Genomic DNA, 21,021 nt, shown 5'->3' on the forward strand with positions numbered 1-21,021 from the left:
TTATCAATACTATTAGGAAATTACTGTTTATTAAGATTTTTCAAATGTACCAGCATCAAATATATGTATCTCTTACATGTGAAATCTTTTTACTTTAGTGCATACTGATCATTCACTTAAGACTTTCTGAAAGGAGGGAAAATAAGAAAAACAAGAATCTGGTGACATTTCAGCTTCATTAACGATATTGTTCTCTATTAGCCTTTTCATCCCAGCACACACCCTCTTAGAGGTGTTCAGAGGAAGACATATCCATGTCATATTTGATTCCTCTCCTTCATGTCTTACAGTTAAGTAAAAGGACTGGGAAGAAAAGCGAAAGGTATCCAAAACAGAACTCACAATGCCACGGCCTCTGTTGCTTAAAAACAAAAAGCTGGTGATTAGTACACTTATTCCAACTAGCCGAACAGTGGGGGACATAGTAAAAGGCTATAGAGGTAGCTTACCGAACTTAATAATAAGGGTGTATCAATGTACCCAAAATGAATTGGAAACAGAGAACCAGAGACTCGGTTCCTTCATCCCATTTTACTAATCTGTTTCTCTTACTATGGAATAGATTTCTCTTTCCAAGTTCATGTGTTACAAAGTGGCCACCATCAGTGATCCAAAATTTACATCGCAGATAAACGAATCCATTTGACTGGAGAAGGACTCTGGTTCAGGTGTGAGCACGTGACCCGAGGTGAATAGAGTCATCAGTGGGCCAGAAGGTAGTCATATATTAATAGCTGCTTCCATATAATCACATGAGGAAATGAACAACTCTCATAAAATCAGCCAGGTGTGAGGAGGCCAAACATTTGGTTTCTTTGGCAGAGGGACTGGGGTGATACAAAGTTGGAAATACGGGTCAGACGCTACGGAAAGAAAAGCCCCAAATCTATATTCTCTGCTCAAACTTATCTCTAATTCAGATTCCAGTTCATTGAAATCATTTCAAAAATACCAGAAAATTAACCATTGTTACTCACATTCTTGCTAGAAATTGAAGTTATACGAAGATATTCTTTGCAGCTTCATCTTAGAACTCCTAGGGCACCAGGTGAACCAAACCAGCTCCACAGATCTAAGACATATTTAAAGTAGGCTGGTCAGAGAGTGCTTCAGCAAGCTCCATATTCGTTCCCGTATCTGTTTGGTCCTCAGACCGTAGATAATGGGGTTTAAAGCAGGTGGGATGAGCAGGTATAAGTCAGCTAGCAGCACTTGGGTGTGCAAAGGCACTACGTGCTGCCCTAGCCAGGCCACGTAGATGGATGCCATCCCAGGCAGGTAGTAGAGAGCCATAACCCCCACATGGGAGCAACATGTGCTTAATGCTTTTAACTGAGCATTCTTTGAGGAGAGACCAAAGACTGCCCGGAGAATCAGGTAATAAGAAGCAGCAATGAAGGCCACATCAGAGCCCACAATGATGGAAGAACCAATCAAACTGTAGAGACTACTGGGCATGGGGTCTGCGCATGCCAGCTTGGCCACAGCTATGTGCTCACAGTAGGAATGGAGAACTACGTTGGAGCCACAGAAAGGTAGATGACTCACCATCCAACTTAATGGAGTCATGAATATGATAGCTCTGATCATGACGGTCACACTCATTCCCAGCATCACTTGAGGTGTGAGAATCCTCTTGTAGTGTAGGGGCTTACAAATGGCCACATAGCGATCAAAAGCCATGACCAGCAGGAGCCCTGTCTCCATAGCTGTGGCTATGTGGACAAAATACATCTGTGTGAAACAAGCATTAAAGCTGATGGAGCTGCCTCCTGAGGAGAAGATGCTCACCATCTTGGGCACTACAGAGGACGCCATGACAATGTCCATGGCAGCCAGAACACACAGGAAGCAGTACATGGGCTCTTGTAGAGTGGAATCCATCCAGATTACAGTCACTATGAGGATGTTTCCTAACAGGGCTACGGTATACATGGCACTCAATGAGATAGCCAGCCAAAGATGTGGAGACTGCAAACCTGGGATACCCACAAGGAAGAAGGTGGCAGGGGTTTCCACTGTGTGGTTGTGGGGTAGCCTCAGCATCACAGATGAGATTGCTTTCCTGTTAAGGCATAAAATGATGTAAGAAAAGGATATAATCCTGTGAGACTAATTCCCAGCTATGGTGTTAGGAGAGCCTGGTGATATTTTCAGCTCAGGACCAAAAACCTGACATTTGACAGTTATCCTTCTCCGTCTTCCATCCTCCTCATTATTCATTGTTCAAAGACCAGCTTATGAGAACACCTCCTTTGGAAGTGTCCTCAGCTCTACCTCCTCCCCCGCCCCTTATCAAAGCTAAACTAGGTACTTTCTGAGCTTTCATGGAATCTCTCGTGCTGACCTCTGAGGGACCTAAATGAACAATTCCAATATTCTACCTATGACTTTATTGTATTCAGTCATGTGTGTCTTGGTCATGGTTTACACCTTTTACCAAATCTGTGACACACGGCTGTGGTGCACAAGTCCATTAAAAGAAGATGTGTGTGCTCATTATAGCAAACAGTTGAATGAATGAATGAGAAATCAGAGGAAAGAGGTTTTTTTTTCTTTGTATGTTCAGATCCTAATATTTAATATTTGTTAGTGACACAATGAACTTCCTGACATTAAACATTTCATATTTTGTATCCCCAGGGTAGGGCTAGACAAAAGATGAATAAAGCACCCTTCTGGTTGAAGAGAGGGATTAGTAGATTTACAAAAATAAGGTCATTAGAGAACATTATAATTTTTCATAGTAAACTATCTGGAAGTATTTATAATGCCTACCTTTTCTTTATTTCAGCCTGGATTGCCTGGTGAACTAGTTTCAATTAATAGATTAAATAGCTGCAAGCAAAATTGTAGTGCTCTTTACACAAGGAGAGACCAAAAAAAAAACCCAAAAAAACAGACTTATCTTCTGGAGGGTGGGCCCCTTGTCATACAGGCTAATCCCACTATGTGAGTATCCTAGGAATGCATCTGTATCAATATACCACCTGGTGGTGTTTTAAGAGGATGTATTCAGCTTCAGTGAATCTTTTTTTGAAGACTCTTTCAGTGAACACTTTGCCCATTTCACAATGGCTAATTTATGAGCACACCTGCCTGAACCACACTGTGTTCAGCAGTTTTTGACCAAAAATGGCATGACCTCCGTGCCCCACCCTCCCTATTCACCTAATCTCGCCCCCAGCTACTTTTTTTGTTTGTTTCCCAGGATGAAAAAAATCCCCAAAGGGAAAGAAACATTTGCCAAATTGGAAGTGGTGAAACAAAAACAACAGAAGCACTAAAAGGCATCAAAACCATTTTGAGCAGTGGAAAAAAATGTCAATAGATGCTTCAAAGGGAGAGTACTTTGAAGGTGACTGAAGTTTAAACATACAAGAATACACAATTTTTTATAAAAAATTCCTTTTGGGGGTACCCTCTCATAGATGAACCCCCCAATATGTTTTTATGATTCTTCAATATAGGTAACTGTCTCTTCATGATAAGCTACCATGGCATTCCAAACAACAATGAAGCTTTATCTTTAAAATTTTGGAGACACGATTGCAAGCTGTGGTCTTTATTGAACCAGGCAAACCACCACCAACAACAACAAACCCTAAATGTAAGAAATGCCTTATAATGCAACGGACTGAATAAAATAATAAGCTCTGCTTCAGGTCAGATTAAAAGAACTTTTCTGTGTATGGTCACTGGGTGAGACAACTTCACTGACAGACCATGAGAAGACAAGCTTTCTGATAGAGAACAGAAGTGAAGAGCTACCAGGTTATCAGAAATAAGATTTCTGTGTACTCTCCGGATGCCACAAACTCAGTATTGAGCATCACTACTTAAGGAGCTGAAGAAGAGCCTGAGGAACCAGAATATCTGCTCCGCCAAATTGCCTCTGATCCAAGATCTCTTTCTCCTGGCTGGCTGCCCCGTATAATCTCCCTTTCTTCTGAGGGTCCCAGTTGTGCACTGCATATCCCTCCGCTCTCCACCCTGGCAATATCTAGCTGGTAAGATTTTTCATTCTCTTGATGGTTTTATTTTCCTCATTTCCCTTTCTTCTTAATTAGTTCTGCTAGCGGTTTATATATTTTATTAGTCTTTTTAAATGATGGGACATTTGGCTTGGTTGGTCTTTTTTTTTTTTTAATTTCACTTTTCAATCTATTGCTACTGAAAGTTTTCTTGCTAAGATCAACAATGATCTCCATCAATGACCTGTTGCCAATCCAGTGATTTCTTTTCATTTTTTATTTTACCTGACCTACCCAAAACATTTACTATTACTGCCTACTCCTTAATTTTCTGGCTTTTTGATTGAACTATAACATCCATACTGTAAAATGCACAAATCTTGGGCATTCAGCTTGATAATGTTTTTATAAAGTGAACACGTGAACACACTCACGTGGCCACTATGCAGATCAAGATACAGACACAGTTGCTTCCTGGTCGTTAAGGTTGTCTTCAGAAAGCTCTGGTCAAGAACTCTCTTAAGACATTTCCAGCCCAGCATCTGCCTCCACCTTCAGCCCTGCGGTGACATTCACATAAAGACCTGGAGGGCCAATCACTAAAGAAAAGTTTAGAAAAGTCACTTAACTCCAAGAAATAAAGTCAGGATGTTAGCATTTTTCATTCCTATTAAGAGGATGGGAAATGCACAATCCAAATTTTAAAAATTTTAAGGTAAAGGCAGCCATGCTTAACTCATTTGATGTAGCCTTTGTGTATGATAACCTTATGCCTCCCCTCTACGACCAAATAAAGGCGCACCCGATAAGCCCTTCTGCTCTGTTTCTTCTGTCTCTCCATCACACTGTGGTTGAACTTACCCCTTTCTCCCAGCTTTGAACCAAAGTAGTCATGTGTTCCCTGCTTTCTCCCTTTCCCCCATCCTCTCATCGTTTCCAGAAGTTGATCTTGGCATCCAAAGTACCCACCAGACCTGGCCAGACCTTTATAGTGGAGTGGAGAGCTTATATCCTTCTTTCTAGGGTGGCCCTGGCTTTCAGACTCCATCTGCCCAACCCCCAATCCCCAGGTCAGTTACCCACATCCCTGGAGTTTTCTCTGTTGGATTTCTTCTGATATGTCCACATTTCTTTCACTCAAAAGATTGGAGATTTACAGGACCCTTCAGGAGGAGCTGAAAGAGCAGCATAAGATCAAAGATGAACAGCACAGAGTCACGGTAAGTATTGTCACTTTCAAAGACCTCCCACTGGGAGCTGCCCCTTTAGATTCTCTATCATCCTGCTTTTTCCTTGGACACCCCAGCTGTCCTTGGCCTCTGTCCAACAGCCAAACACTGTAACACCTCCAGAGACTGGCTTTTCTCTGTGCTCTGACCCCTGGGGTTTTCCAGATAGCAGGAGGGGGCAGATGCTTAGTAGATAAACTCTTTGTTTCTTAAAATCCTCAGAGGATACCTAAGAGTGAGAAGAATATTCTGCATCCTGAAGAGAAAACAATAGGCCCAAGATTAGGTAGATTTGTAAAAGCTTGCTATGTGCCAAGCACCCTGCCTAAGTGCTGTTCAAAGATGATCTCATTTAATTTTCTCATCCCTCTAAAGTAGCTGCCATTATTACTCCTTCATTTTATAGATGAAACTGAAAGGCAGAGAAGGTCACAAAGCTGCTAAGCCAGAGTCAGGATTCAAATTCTAGCAATCATAATTCATTTCTTTATTGCAATAAAACTCTTCACACTGACAGCATACTTAATCTCTCAAAGTCCACTTCACTGTTCAGTTCAGTTCTGAAGTTCTGCCTAAGGGCTTATGGTGGGCTTCACTATTTCCGTATTGATTCTCTGTTATAAAGACCTGCATGAACAAAGAAGGGAAATAGAGTGTAAGGGAATCAAGGTGAATAAGCTTTCCAAAGCGGGGGAAGGGCATAGACCTCAGCACAAAGATAAGAAAAGACAAAATATTCTCCAACAGAAAATAAACCAGAGAAGGTAGAGTGCAGGGTACTTGAAAGAGATTAAAAATAAATAAGGTGCATGGTCCATATTTGAAAGATCATGATTTCTGCCTGGGCATCATCATGGTGCAGAAATAAAGGTAAGACAAAGAAGCCAACAGACACAAGATACCAACTTTATTTTTCTAATGGCAGAGGATATGGAGATACATGGAAACAATATATCAGAAGATGATGGTACATTCTCCCAGTGCCCCGGGTCCTCAGCAGAGACACGGTTACTAGTGATGTGAATGGTGAGAGGCCTTAGGTTCCTTTGCAGGGGTGTGGAGTGCTTCATGCCTTTCTCTACCTGACCCATCACATTCCTAAATGTGGAGGAGGGTGGTTGAAGTTTAATTTACTAGGCTTATCATCTATTAGGAGGTCCAGTCTTCGAACCAGCGAGAGAACTAGTCTCCAACACCACTGTACTTAAATGTTTAAACTCCAAAGCCTATTGCCTGTAGGATAATTCAAAGGCCAGAATGTAAACCAACATAAACCACAGTGTGCAATATTGATAGGAAAAGTGGGCGATCAAATGCAGAAGGCAAGAGGGGTGATACCTAAGGAGCCCCAGCACGAGATGAGGCAGCTAAACTGTGACAGCGCCAATGGGGACAGATGGGCCACTTTTCCCTGGAATTCAACCTGGCTTCTGCTGAGGCATTAATGGCAGGAGTGGATCCTATATGAACAGGGTGTGGCCTTAAACTCACCAAACCCAGTACCAGAGCAGAAGGGTTTCAAAAGGAAGAGGAAACATTCCTAGAAGGGTGAAGCTTAAGATAACAGAGTAATGATACAGAGAAAAGGTATAGAAAATACCTTTTTTCTATTTTCAGAGGAAATAGAATCAAGAGCTTTCCACATCTTTGATCCTCCCACCCTTTAGAATGTAGTACGAAAGATTAAATCTACAACTCAGTAGAGCAAAGCTTTATTTGGATATGCCACACAGGCATAATGGTAGACGGCAGGCTTATAGGTGTAGGTATGGTTGCAAGTGCATAATGCAAGACAGTATTGATACACAATCCCATTTCAATCACACAGCCCTTTTGATTGAACTACTTTTCATTAGGATACTGCCATACCTTCCAAGGAAGAATTTCACTTCATGGCATGAAGAACCAGTCCCAATACCACCTAATGAAAACAGCCTACAAGATTTCAGTTGCTTCTTCACAAAGAAGAAAAGTCTTTTTATTATAGAAAACAGCCGAATTTCCCATACAGCAGAATAATTCTCCTTAGAATTGGATCAGTTTAACAAGTCTCTAGAGATGAGGATTTAGATAGTGACACATCAGTTTCTTATGATCTTTGGTTTTCTGTCATGAGAATATTTACTTCCAACTGCCTCTACAAGCCCTTCCCTAAGCTATCTATTGCTAGGAAGCTAACCAATAAATACAAAGTTTAAGCAAGCATTTAATTTTATTTTTTCAAATTTATCTGTTTCTCATATTTATTTCATGTTTGAACAAAAAGCAACAGTAAAAATTGGGAAGTGAATGTATGTTTGTTCTAATGTCTATTTACATTGTATCTCATTCATTTTTATTTATGTCTTTATTCTTAATGTTAATTACATTTTAAAATTATGACTTTTATTACATCTGTTTCATTTCTTAACCAAGAAGTATGATAATAAGTCACCTGCTGATGGACATTTGGGTTGTTTCCGCATCTTGATTATTATGAATAATGCTGCAATGGACATAGGGTGCAGATTGTGCTTCACAATCCTGATTTCAATTCAGAATAGAACGTAAGTATAAGTGGAGCAATAATGAGACCGTCCATTCTCCAATCAGGAAAAGTCTGAGGGCGTATTTCCTTCACCCTCAGAAGTCCCCTCAGAATCTGAATCAGTTATGCTTGTTCCTGCGTAGTAGACTATGTAGCACCACCACACGCACCCCATTCAGTCAGCCACTGAGAGGTGGCCAGTGAGAGCTCACAGCTTCATTCCTCTGCAGGAATTACCTCCAGCCAAAGGATGCTGCCTCACCCTAAGTTATGCAGCCTCCTAATGCAATGACTGCATCCAATGACTAGCCAAGCCTTGGTAGAAAAGCTTGTTGCCCTTGCCCACTCAGGACAAGTGTTCAGAATCAGCTCAGATCCAGAGTTCCCCATAAGATTGATCAGCTGAGAATTCTGATGAAAGTACCTTGTAATTCACCTTCTTTCTCTGCAAAATCTGTTTGGATGTTGTTTCTGAGTATATTCCATGCTAAACTTTCTGTGTGAAAAGGTCTCAGAGTCTGTTTCTGGGACTTAAGACAGTTGAGCAGGAAGAGCCCTAGAAAGTAGACTCTGCTGTGATTACAAACTGACAGCCTGGAAATGAGGACCCGGAAGATGGCCATCTAAGCTGTCCTGGGTATAATTCAAGTAGGAGAGTCCTTATCATGCTGTGACGTATACTTCCCTTTTCTCCTTTTTCTATATTAAAAGGTACTTTTTTAGGGGTAGGACAAGTTAACTAAGAAGTTAGCTAATGTTGGTTGAATGTCTTCACCAACTCAGGTTGGTTCTAGATCTGATCATAGAATTTAGAGTATAAGCAGGGTGCTGCGTTAGGCAGCCTCTCAGATGACCCCCAGTGATCCCACCTCCTGGTATGCCTGCCCCATGTAATTACATCTCCTTGAGGGTAGAAAGGACCTAGTGACTTATTTCTAACGAACAGAATGTGACAAAGCATTCATAAGGTCACAGGAAGACTGATTTTCAACTTTCTCTCCCTCTCTTTCACTTTCTCCCCCTCTCAGAGCCCTCACTATTGATGAATTGAGTCAGACTTCCACGTTGTGAGAAGCCCTACAGATACACCCATGTGGCAAGAAACTGGTGCCTCTGTGAAGAGTCAGGGAGGACCTGAGGCTGCCACCAGCATGTGAGTGAGCTTGGAGGCTGATCACCTCTCAGTTCAGCCTTGAGACGACTGTATCCCTGGACAACACCTTGACTGTAGCCTTAGAAGGACCCTGAGTCAGAGCCAGACAGCTCAGCTATGCCCAGGTTTTTGACCACATAAACCTTGACATAATAAATGTTCATTTTAAGCCATTAAGCCTAAACATTTTAAGCTTTATTGAGATATAATTGATATACAGAAATGAGCACATATTTAATGTACATATTTGGGTGAGTTTGGACATATGCATACGTGTGTGATACCATCACCACACTCAAGATACTAAACATATTCATCACCTCCAAAAATGTCCTTGTATTATTTTGTGTGAGGGGAGGTGTCATATGTACAGTAAAAGCACTTAGCATGAGAACTACCCTCTTGACACATTTTAAAGCACTCAATACCTTGTTACTAATTATCTATGAGTACTATGTTGTATAGCAAATCTCTAGAACTTTTTTATCTTGCATACCTGAAACTTTATATCCATTTCAGCACCAATTCTCCATTTCTCCCTCACCCCAGTCCTTAGCAACCACTACTCCATTCTCTACACCTATGAGTTTGACTATTTTAGATATCTCATGTAAGTGGAATCCAGAAGTATTTATCCTTCTGTGACTGTCCTGTTTCACTTAGGATAATGCCCTCTAGGTTCGTTCATGTTCTCACAAATAAGAACCAGTGAGCACGTACTTGGCACTAACTCCAAACATCTTTCCCAGGTCCCCAACTCTGGTGGGCATGAGTAAAACAGGACTTGGCTTATTATTTTCTTTTCCATGCATAGGTAGAAAAACACTTGACTCCTCCAAACTTAGACATAATGTTCAGGAAATCTAAATACCATGATGGAGTTATGAGATGGAAGTTAGAGGTAATAGGGGAAATGTCAATAAAATTGGAACCTTAGGTGATCACACATTCTAGATCTCCCAGTAGTGAGGAAAGCTACCGAAAGAGCCAAAGCAAAACCAGGGGTCACTTTTGCAGTTGTTATGCAGTGGTCTTTCTTTTGCACTTGATGACTGTTGGGAACCGCCCTGCCTGGTTTCAGAAGCTGTAACCCCCCATGGCTAAGGCTGAGTCAGAGACCTTGAGACTGTAAGGCACTAAGGAGACAAAGGTTATCTCCCTGGCAGGGTTGCAGCCTCTGCTCCCTTTTACTTCACCCAGTTTGGCCCCAGGCAGATGACTGGTTAGCCCATGACCGGTAAGATTCCACAAGGGAGAGATGGCCTAAGACAGGCATGGTCACGAAGAGGCCCTCAGGGAAGGACTTGGGGAGCTATGGAGAAAGGAGGTGATGGACCCTCGCCCCTAGGCTTTTACATAGCCTGAGTCCTCATTCTGCCTGCAAGAATTCTCCTAATCTCTTGGCTGCCTTATTTCCCGTGCCTGACTCAAGCCTGAAACAATGACGGAGGTCGGTGCAGCCCTGGGCAGGAATGGACAGTTCCCCAGAGATCAAGCCTAAGAAAGAATGCATAAAACCTTGTGAAACCTGCTTTGCTAAGAATGTCCTCAATTTTCTGATAAGGATGCAAGCATGAAATCAGTTTGTTTCCCCAAGTTTTATGGCCCTTTAGCTAACTGACCCTGACTCAGAATAAGCCCTCAGAGTTCTTTGTTATCTATCATTTGATCCTTACTGCCTGACAATGAGGAATGAAGACCTTCCTTGAAGTAATGCTCCCAGAAAAGCAATAAAAGCCTGTCCAGGCAAGGGTTGGGGTGCTCTGTCTCTCAGAGAGTGGTCATGCCGCCCCTTTTTCTCCACAGGACTTCTGTAGTCTGTGTGAATTTGTTCATCTCATCCACAACATATGGACCCCACTAGACAGAGTCCACATCAGACTACCTCCCTTTATACTTTGCCCAATGATAGTTTGTTGTATACCTGAAACCTAGTAACCTCAACACTTTCCCACCTGTTCAGTTTAATGTGTTATGGAGTTTATAACCAGAATTGTACTGAATGCAGCTCTGTCTACCCTTTGTCATCCTTCTGGGAAAGGATCACTGAGAGGAAACTGCTTCCTTGATCTTTGCACTCTCAGTGCTGGGCATAGAGGTACGGTTAATGCTTGCTAGTTAGAAATGTTAAATGCACAACCATTCAGACCTTGGGGGAAGGGCCATTCAGTTTTTTCACAGTTAAATAAAATGAAGGCCAGGGAAAGACTAGAAGCTTTAGAGTTTTTTTTAAAGGCTTAATTTTTTTTATTTTTACCTCTTATAAGCGTGATCTTGGGCAAATCTTTTATCACTTCTGGGAACATCAATTTCATCTGAAATTTAAGGAGGGTATTTCCTGCCTTTTCGGTATGGTTGAGAATCACATTAGTAATTTTCAACCCATAGCAGCTAAGGAACTAAGTGTTTTACATATATTATCCGTTTTCTATCTGGAGGGTGAAGCCAATGTTCCTATAACAGACCTCAAAACTTTATCTTACTTTGTGATTCATTCAAAAAAAAGCACATTATGGTCAGGGACCCTACAGATGGGCTCAGGGGTTAAGGAGAGTTCCTGTGGGAAGAGGAAGGTATTTCTTTACATGGGGCCCTCACAAGCCTCAGGCCACAGGATGGGAATAGGCCTGCAGAGAAAACACAAGGGCAATGTTGAGAGATGGTCACTTTGTCTCATTTCCTTCATTGAGCTGATACTTTTTTCCAGGCAACATTCTGTTTCATGAGTAGTATTCACCATACCAGCCAGGCATACAGGTCACTCTTTTTTTAGAACATGCCACACTTTATTAGTGCAAGCAGTCTTGGCAGCATCTCAGTTGTTACATGCTTAAATCAGAAAATGTTTTTCTTGTAGCTAAGGCCACTTTAATGAAATGAACCAAGATTTTTAGGACTTATATTAAAGCATACACAGAAAACAGAGTAAAAGTATTATATAACACCACAATATATTATAAACTCTAATCAAAACACTTGACCCAGGCAACTTAAACTATGGATGCAGTTTATAAAGCAAGAGTACTCTGTCCTATTCCTTTGTGTGAAAAATGCAAACAATACTATGTCCCTCATAAGACATCAGCATATTCATAAAAATTATGTGACTTGTAATTGCTGAGTAAACAATAATTACTATTTCTGTTACTGATACTGTCATTTGTACCTTCTACAGATCAAATATCCTATAGTCATTAAATAAACATTTTTTCATTCTTAGAATTTAGAGTTGGACATTCTTTCTTCTCATTCCTTTGGAATTACTAAAGCTGAAGATCATTGGACCTAACATCTCAGACTTCTTGAAGTTCCCATTTGGGAGGCTGCCCACCATATTTAAGCACATTCTCCACATGCTTATTTGAGAGAGAAGGAAGTAGTAGTCATCTAATCTTAGTTTCTATCTTCAGGACTTGGAGGAGATGCTCTCGAATCTGCTTGGTGCGGACAGCATAGACAATGGGATTGAGGATTGGAGGAATGAGGAGGTAGAAGTTGGCCAACAGAGTGTGGATTGGAGGAGGCACCTGGTGCCCAAATCGGTGAATGAGGGAGGAAACAGCAATGGGAACATAAAAGATCAGAATTGCACAGATGTGAGAACCACAGGTCCCCAGGGTTTTAAGTCTGGCCTCGGGGGTGGCCAGCCCCATTACAGCCCTGAAAATCATCACATAGGAAGCAGCAATGGCCACTGAGTCCAGGATCAGCACCAGAAAGCCAATGCTCAGCCCATAGACATTATTCACCCTGCTGTCACCACATGCCAAGGTGACAACAGCCATGTGCTCACAGTAGGAGTGCAAAATGACACGAGCTTTGTAAAGAGGCAGCCGCAAACGGATCATCAGAGGCAAAGGTCCAATGTAGAGTATACCCCGGAGGAGGGCAGCCAGCCCCAAACGGCCCACCACAGCAGGACTGAGCACTGTGCTATGACGCAGTGGGTTGCAGATGGCTACATAGCGGTCAAAAGCCATGGCGAGGAAGATGCCCGACTCAACTGTGGCAAAGCAATGGATGAGAAACATTTGGGCCAAGCAGGCATCCAGGCCAATGTCACCAGCACCAAACCAGAAGATTCCCAGCAGTTTGGGCATGGTGGAAGTGGACAGAACCAGGTCAATGACAGCCAACATGCTCAGGAAGAAGTACATGGGCTGGTGAAGGCTACGTTCCACCCTTATCACAGCCAGGATGGTGACGTTCCCCACCACAGCCACAATGTACATAGAGCCAAAGGGGATGGAGAGCCAGATGTGCAGGGACTCCAGCCCTGGGATGCCAGTGAGCTGGAAGGAGCTGGGTACTGAGCAGACATTACGAAAAGTAAGCATAGCCATTCATAAATGAACCTTTTCACTTGTGCTCGAAAATGCAGTAGAACTTTTTCTTTTCTAAAAATAAAAGACAAGAATATTCTTACATCCTATAGTAAAGAATAGGATCATCAATAAGATGCTATAAACTTCTTTTTCAAAAGGAATTACAAAATGTCACAGCTTATCATGTTATTATTGTTATAATACCCACAAATTTACCAAGTACAAGCCAAAATACATATTTGAATGAAATGTCTGAGCATTTTTTTGCAATATGGCTCTCAAGGAGTAAGTTCTTACATCAATGAATGAAATGACCTAAGGCAGACAGGTCCCTTAGTTAGTCATTTAACTCTTTAGGAGAACTATGAGGTGTCTATCAGGATCATATTTGAAGATTTCCAAGTGAAGACTGCTTAAACAAAGAGACACATGGATGCTGAGAAATACAAATAGCAGTTAATGTTTACTTAGCACTTCGGGGTCTAAAAGATACCAGGATGTGTTGGTACCTATGCATATTACAGGAATGTCAAGGAAGGGAAGAAGGCTTGTCTTCCACACTTTGAGCCTAATTGAATTGAATATAATAGAGTAGTCAATAGTTTGTGCTTTAGAATTTTCCAGATCTGGTTTCAAATCCTGGCAATAGGAGCTTAGGCAAGTTACTTTATCTCATTAGTTAAATACAACTGACTTCATTTCACAACAAACTTAAACTGCTATGACCTAGAGAAGTCAACAATAAATAGGATGCATTCTTATTTAACCTGACACAATAACACCAAGCATTAGTTCTCTTTAGAGTTAATATGTAAAACCAAAAATATATTCAATAAACTTCAGAGAACTCTGGAATGTCTGTCTCTTCAGGGAGGCATGATGCTGGAGGATGACAATAATGTAAGCCTGTTTTTGTGGTGACTTTATCCCATAGAATTCCTCTCCATAAGCTGCGATTCCTCCACCTCAAGGTTCTTATAGATCACTGTAAATGGAAGTAGAAGGAATGTTGGCAGTAGCAGTAAAATGGACTACTACTCACCCATAAGAAGAGGTAAAATAGTGCCATTTGCAACAACATGGATGGAACTTGAGAAAAACATGCTAAGTGAAATAAGTCAGACAGAAAAAGTTAACAACCATATGACTTCACTCCTATGTAGGATATAAAACTAAATGCAACAAATGAACAAACAAGAAAACCAAACAAAAATTCATAGACACAGACAACAGCATGGCGGATACCAGATGAAAGTGGGTAGGGTACTACAAGGTAAGGCAAGTCAAATATACAGCGACGGAAGATGATTTGACTTTGGGTGGTAGATACACCATGTAGTGTAGATACCATAGAAATGTACACCTGAAACTTATAAAACCTTATTAACCAACGTCACCTCAATAAATTTAATTTTTTAAAAGGAAAAAGAAATTGAAAAACTTTTTTTTTTAAAGATTGAGTCATCAGGATGGGAGGAAATCAGTGCCCAGGAGCCAGTCTGTAACTGAAGTGACCAGGTGAGGTGAGGTGAGGGACTTCCCTCTCGGTTTCCTTGCCCTATGTGCTGGTTATTCTCCATTTGTCCCTCCAGATCCCTGTCCTGTGTCCCCAGAAGCTTATGGTCATGGGCTCCATTACCCAGCTTTCCTTCTCCTCTGGCTTCTAGGTCAGCTCAGTCAATGTGAGGCACCAGTAGGAGATAGAAGACAAGGCCAGAGATCAGGGATTTATTCCCCAGTTTCCTTCCTGCCAGATGCAATTGACAAGGCTGTGTTTTTCTACCAAAGGCCACAGCTCCTGAAAAGTGTTTTGGCAACTACATCTTCCCTTACCTGTGCAGGCTTGAGTTAGGTGGGGTATTCACTGTTGTCATTGCTGGTGTTCCACCATCCTTTGTCAGTTCCCTTAAGCCTGCCCAGGGCCTCTGCAGACATCCCTCCAACCACCCCCCTTGACCACACTGCTTGTTCTCTGACAGATATATCATACCAGATCCCAATAGCATACAATCTTCAGCCAGTATTGTCTCTTGAAAAGTCCTCTGCTGCTTTAGCAGAACACATCATATGAAAGTTGACAACTTTACAACAAGTTCTAAAAGCAAAAGAGATATAATCTCATGGTGGTCAGAGCTAAGTGATCCTTACCATGTTTTCTATATTTACAATAAAAGGGAACTTGTCTACTTCACCCACCTATAATAAACTGACTTTTATAACTTGATATTATACTAAGCAAAGATATAATCATGTGGAGAATGTTGTTTTACTCCAAGAGTTCTTGAAATGGAAAAAATCAACAGAACTTGCCAAGTGAATTTGTCTTCTGTTCCCGTGCTTGTCCCCCTTATAGAAGTTACTCTCCTTCTGTTAGTGAGGAGCTGTTTTAATAGTCTGTCTTCCCTTCTGATGCCATTTGAGTCCTGTAACTCTGGGGCAGTGGTTCCCTTCTAGGTGTGAACATAAAAGTCGTGTTGTAGAAGGATGTCTCAGCCCAAATCAAGTATGGGGATAAATGTGCACTTAGTGAATTATGGGCATGTGACTTCTCTTGAGAGCAAGCAGTCTTCAGGCCTCTGCTACATCAGACTTTATTAGATCCAAATCAAATATCCTCAATCCTCTGAATTGGCCTTAAGTCCTAGAAAATGTGGATTTTTTTATGCTTTATCTTTCACCTTCCTTCCCCATATTTGACAACACGTAGAGTTATCTTCCTGATGGATATTTCCTCTCCATTTCATCTCTTCCTCTTCCTATCCCCATCATGAAACTGAAAAGGGCGCCCACAACTGGAGAGATGCACTTCAGCCACTAGATGGGGGTAGCTGAGGGTTGATGGCCCCCATTCTTTCCCTAAGGTCCCAAGGCTCCTTAATTTATGCCTCCCTAGTCAGAAACAGCCCTCGCACTTTAAACACAATAGGAGGAGGTTACTGCACCTCCTGTTCAGGGACACTGTGAGGGTAATAAGGAATCACGGAAGGCCAATCTCCCACCTGAGCTCTACCCAGAAACATTTGCTAACATCAACCACAGCTTTTACCATTCCTCATCCTGCCCACTGCTTCCCAAAAAGGCTGAATTTTGTCCACTTCCAACTGCTTTATGTCCTTTTGCCTCGGAGGATTAACTGTGTCCTGATGTTGGAATGCTCTCATCTCTTTCACCTGGCTAATCCTTCCATCGGCACCTTGCCCCAACTTAGATGTTACCTTAAAATAGCCTGCTCCAACTCTTAGTTTGTGCTCTACGTGTGTCTTTGTGCTGCACACGTGGTGCTCCGAATCGCCTGCTTCCAGGCCTGTTGCTCAGAACAGAATGTTAAGTTCCGTAAGAACAGAAAGCATGCCTGTCTCGCTCTCTAGTGCAATGCCTGTGCTAGCACAGTGCCCACCAATTTTGAATTGGAATAAAATATTGTGCCTATTTAAAGCACCTGGAGGAGGGCAAAGGGGAAAAATCGGACAACTATAATAGAATAACAATTTTAAAATCTTTAAAAAAGAAAGTAAAATAAAAATGCCTACTAGTAAAATAGTGTAGAAACTAAACTAAACTCAAATAAAATAAAGCACCTGGAGGTGTTTTTGGAGGGACTTGTATCGGTATTAGTGGACTAGAGGCTTCTTCAGCCTCCTTGTGTGTGGCTCTGTGGACTCCACCCTTTTTAAGTCCCCTTTTGAGAGAATTCCTTTACTTTGAGTCTTATCTTGGAGACTTACACAAGAGTACAATCTAAAGTGGGATACCTAAATATCCTTAGTCTGTTCATCCCTATAGATTGGGGACTCTTCCTAATGATCCCTGTTTCTTTCCTAAATTCTCCTTTATAAGATGCTCTTCTTACCTGGGCTGGTTAGTGTCAGAGAGCAAGAGCCTGGGGCTCTGCAAATGCCTCTGAGGCACGGCACTTATAAGCATTCTATTCAGAGCTTGTGGGAATTCCACCTGGACTAACAACCTTTTCACTTCCTTCAGTGGAGAAGAAAAGAGCAAGCTTTGTCTCAGAAGGATGAACACAGAATCTAAATTTAGGCACAGCTATCCCTGCCATGTCAGAGTTGGTCCGAGAGGTCTAAGGAGAAAAACATACCTTTGAGTCTGTGTCCCTTGGGTCCAAGTCCTGCTCTTGCTCATTGTCTGGCCTCCCTGGAGTCTGAAGCTATTCTAAGGGCACCAAGTAGAAGTCAGAAGAGCTTTTCTAGAAGAGGGATAAAGACTATCCTTGAGACTAGAGCTCACCCTGGCAGTAAATCTCTAATGAAGTCTGATATCCTTACAGCACTTGAAAGTGATGGTAGAGTCTTAAACTAACTTTAAGACAAACCAATCATTATTCCCTAAAAAGTAGATACTGTAGACTTTTTCACCACTTTGGTTTACATTGTGAGGGAAGGACCTTGAGGACTGGGTAAAGCAGGGTAGCATCTCCCTTACATCTTAACCTAACCTTCCCAACCTAGCCTTCCATTCTGCAGAAAGAGAAGCCGAACTGAGAAAGCAGTTTCTCTTGGATGCTCATGGGTTGGTGGGGCCTTGTGCTTTAGGACATGTGTCAAAACATGGTCTTTGTAGTACCAAAAACTTGAGTTTGCAAGCCAGATCAGTTACATACCCACTGTATAATCCTGAAGAAGTTACTTTATCTTGATTTCTTCAAGCATAAATGGGAATAATACCTATCTCTGGGTAGTTCTTGCAATTGAGGTTTTTTTTTCATTGAGATACAGTATATAAAGGGGCTAGTAAGAAAAGAAACATATTAGGTGTTTAATAAGCAGCATTATTGTTATTACAATGACTGCTGTTGTTTTAGCATCTTTGGGAGGGGTTAGCTCTCATGACCCTGGAAGAGATATCCTAAGTGTCTCCTTCAGACAGCGTTCTGATATGGTCAGGGCAGAGGCTAATGCAGTAGAATCAGTACAGAAAGGATCTCATTTTCACTCTTACAGCCCTTACAGATGATCTTACCTGGCTGATGAAGCTGGGAACTTCTTACTTCAGGAGAAGCTAGGAACATCTAGTGTTGGGAAAAGCCCTGCCTGGTTTCAGAAGCTGTAAACCCCCCATGGCTAAGGCTGAGTCAGAGACCTTGGGACCATAAGCCACTAAGGAGACAAAGCTTATCTTCCTGGCAGGGTTGCAGCCTCTTCCCCCTTTTACTTCAACCTGGTTGGCCCCAGGCGGGTGACTGGTTAGCCCATGATGGGTAAGATTCCACAAGGGAGAGATGACCTAATACAAGCATGGTCACGAAGAGGCTCTCAGGGAAGGACTTGGGGGGCGGATATAGAAAAAGTGGGTGATGGACCCTCACTCCTTGGCTTTGACATAGCCTAAGTCCTCATTCTGTCTGCAAGAAGTCTCCTAATCTCTTGGCTGCCTTACAGCCTTCCCCTGCCTGACTTGAGCCTGAAACAATGACAGAGGGCAGTGCAGTCCTGTGCTGGAAAGGGCGGATTCCCCAGGGCAATCAGGCCTGAGAAGGAATACATAAAACCCTGTGAAAACTGCTTTGCTAAGAATGTCCTCAATTTTCTGATAAGGGTCCAAGTATGAAATGAGTTTGTTTCCCAAAGTTTTATAGCCCTTTAGCTAACTGACCCTGACTCAGAATAAGCCCTCAGAGTTCTTTGTATGTTATCTATTGTTTGAACCTTACTGCCTGACAATGATTGATGAGTTTTACCTGTATTCCTGTGCAAAATGAACCCAATAAAAGCCCACTGAGGAAAAGGCTCTTGGTCCTTCTCCTTTGAGAGATCGGCCACCTTTCCTCCCCAGGAAGGTCATGTCTTGGTAGATTTATTTTCATCCTTGGCGGACGGGGGGCTCTGCGGGCAAAGCTCCCCCACAGTCTAGAAATTTTCTACATGCTCCCCAACCTCAAACTGTATAGTCAATGTAAAACTGCTTATAGCCACTGCAGTATGAGGGGAGACCCAAAAAAAACCCAGAATTTATTTTTTAAAAATTGTGTATTTATTCTTACATGTTTAAACTTCAGTCACTTTCTAAGTTCTCTTCATTTGATGCAATACACCTATCAAGACTTTTTTTCCTCTGCTCAAAAGGTTTTTAACTAATTGATTTTGATGCCTTTTAGTGCTTCTGCCATTTTGTTTATTTGTTTCACCTCTTCCACATCAGCAAAATGTTTCCCTTTGAGGACATTTTTCATCCAGGGAAACAAAAAAAAAAAGTTGTCAAGGTAAGATCAGGTGAATAGAGAGAGTGAGGCAAGGGGGTCATGCCATTTTTGGTCAAAAACTGCTGAACACTCAGTGTGGTGTGGGCAGGTGCACTCGTAAATTACCCATCATGAAATGGGCAAACGCATTGAAAGAGTCTTCAAAAAAAATTCACTGAAATTGAACACAGCTTCTCACAACAACGCCAGCTGGTACACTGGTACAGATGGGTTCCTAGAACACTCACCCAGTGGGGGAAGCCTCTACTACAAAGGCCCACCCTTCAGAAGATAATTCTGGTTTGGGGGGAGGCCCTCATATATACATAGTCATTTCTTGCATTTATGCCTGTGCACATGTTACGCTCTCAGCCAAGCGAAGTAGGAATGCCATTCCATTCAGACCCATATCTCGCTTTTGAAACTTGGTTCAGTAGTCCCCTCCTCCAAATGAACTCTGCCTTTAAATTTAGAGTGTAACAGGTGAGCTAGGCTTTTTGGTACCTGGATGTCTTGTGTGATATTAAAAACTATTAAGTGTTCAATAAATCAGTGCATTTGAATTGAATTATATTGTTAAAGGCTCATGTAGTATGGCCTCTCCCTTTAATAATTCGACTTTATTAACCAACTTAAGACAACTATGGAATAAGCCAGTCAGAGAAAGACCAATACCATATGATTTCACTTATATGTGGAAGCTACTGAACGAAATAAACAAACAAGCAAAATAGAAACAGACCCATAGATACAGAGAAGAAACTGACAGTTGCCAGTGGAGAAGGGGATTGGGGTGAAAAGGTGAAAGGTACCAAAAAGATAAAGGGATTAAGCAGTACAAATAGGTAGTTGCAGAATAGCCACAGAGCTGTGATTTGCAGCTTGGGGAACAGCGTCAATAGTGTCAAGGTAACTGGGTATGGGGCAGGAGGGCGCTTGGGGCCACTCTGTAGAGTGCATGGTTGTCTGGCTACTTTGTTGTACTTCTGAAACTGGTGTGGAATGGTATTGAATGTAAATTGGTTGAAAAATTTTAAAAATAAAAACAAATCAACACCTCCAGAAAAAAAAAAAAAAGACAACCTTCTTAACTGATGGAGAGGTATGCAGGTGATGTGCAGAACATTATATGAACTTTCCCCATAGGATAATATCTTAAATTAATATTAAATAAGTCAGGTGTACAGCCTTGAAAGCAGAGATTAATCAGAAACATGGCTCATATTCATTCTCACACTTTCCAAAAGAGAGGGTGTCCCGGCCCAAACACGAGATACCGATGGCAGACTGGGCGAACTGCATGCCCTTCGATTGATGAATGGATAATGAAAGCGCAGTGTACTTACATAACTGAATGTTGCTCAGTCATGAAGAAAATCCTGCCAGTCGTGACAACATGGATAGACCTTGAGGGCTTTATGCGAAGTGAAGTCAGAGAGAGAAAGACAAATACTGCATGATTTCACTTACACATGGAATCTAAAAGGTTGATGTAGAAACAGAAGAGTGGTGATGTCAGGGGTTGGGGGTGGCGGAAATGAGAAGTTTGTCAACAGATACAAACTTCCGGTCATAACATGAGTAAGTTCTGGGAATGTAACGTACAACATGGTGACT

At 41.8% G+C, this 21,021-nt stretch overlaps 2 protein-coding genes across 3 annotated transcripts; both read right to left on the minus strand.

The window, feature by feature from the left end:
- Positions 1-41: 41 nt before the first annotated feature.
- Positions 42-4,922, minus strand: OR52I2 (olfactory receptor family 52 subfamily I member 2). 2 transcript variants are annotated; one of them, XM_024572589.3, is made up of 2 exons: positions 4,836-4,922; positions 42-2,065 (listed from the first exon to the last, which is right to left on the minus strand). In XM_024572589.3, exon 2 carries the CDS (start codon positions 2,044-2,046, stop codon positions 1,084-1,086), a length of 963 nt encoding a protein of 320 aa, XP_024428357.2. In that variant the 5' UTR covers positions 2,047-2,065; positions 4,836-4,922; the 3' UTR covers positions 42-1,083. The 2 variants fall into 2 exon arrangements, with proteins under 2 accessions (XP_024428357.2, XP_045037930.2); XM_045181995.2 differs by lacking the exon at positions 4,836-4,922 and adding an exon at positions 2,779-2,838.
- A 6,693-nt stretch (positions 4,923-11,615) lies between these two features.
- Positions 11,616-13,220, minus strand: LOC112315839 (olfactory receptor 52M1). Its single transcript, XM_024572538.3, has one exon. It carries the CDS (start codon positions 13,218-13,220, stop codon positions 12,267-12,269), a length of 954 nt encoding a protein of 317 aa, XP_024428306.2. The 3' UTR covers positions 11,616-12,266.
- Between the last annotated feature and the right edge of the window lie 7,801 nt (positions 13,221-21,021).

Source organism: Desmodus rotundus, chromosome 5 (assembly GCF_022682495.2).
Source record: "Desmodus rotundus isolate HL8 chromosome 5, HLdesRot8A.1, whole genome shotgun sequence".
Taxonomy (NCBI): domain Eukaryota; kingdom Metazoa; phylum Chordata; class Mammalia; order Chiroptera; family Phyllostomidae; genus Desmodus; species Desmodus rotundus.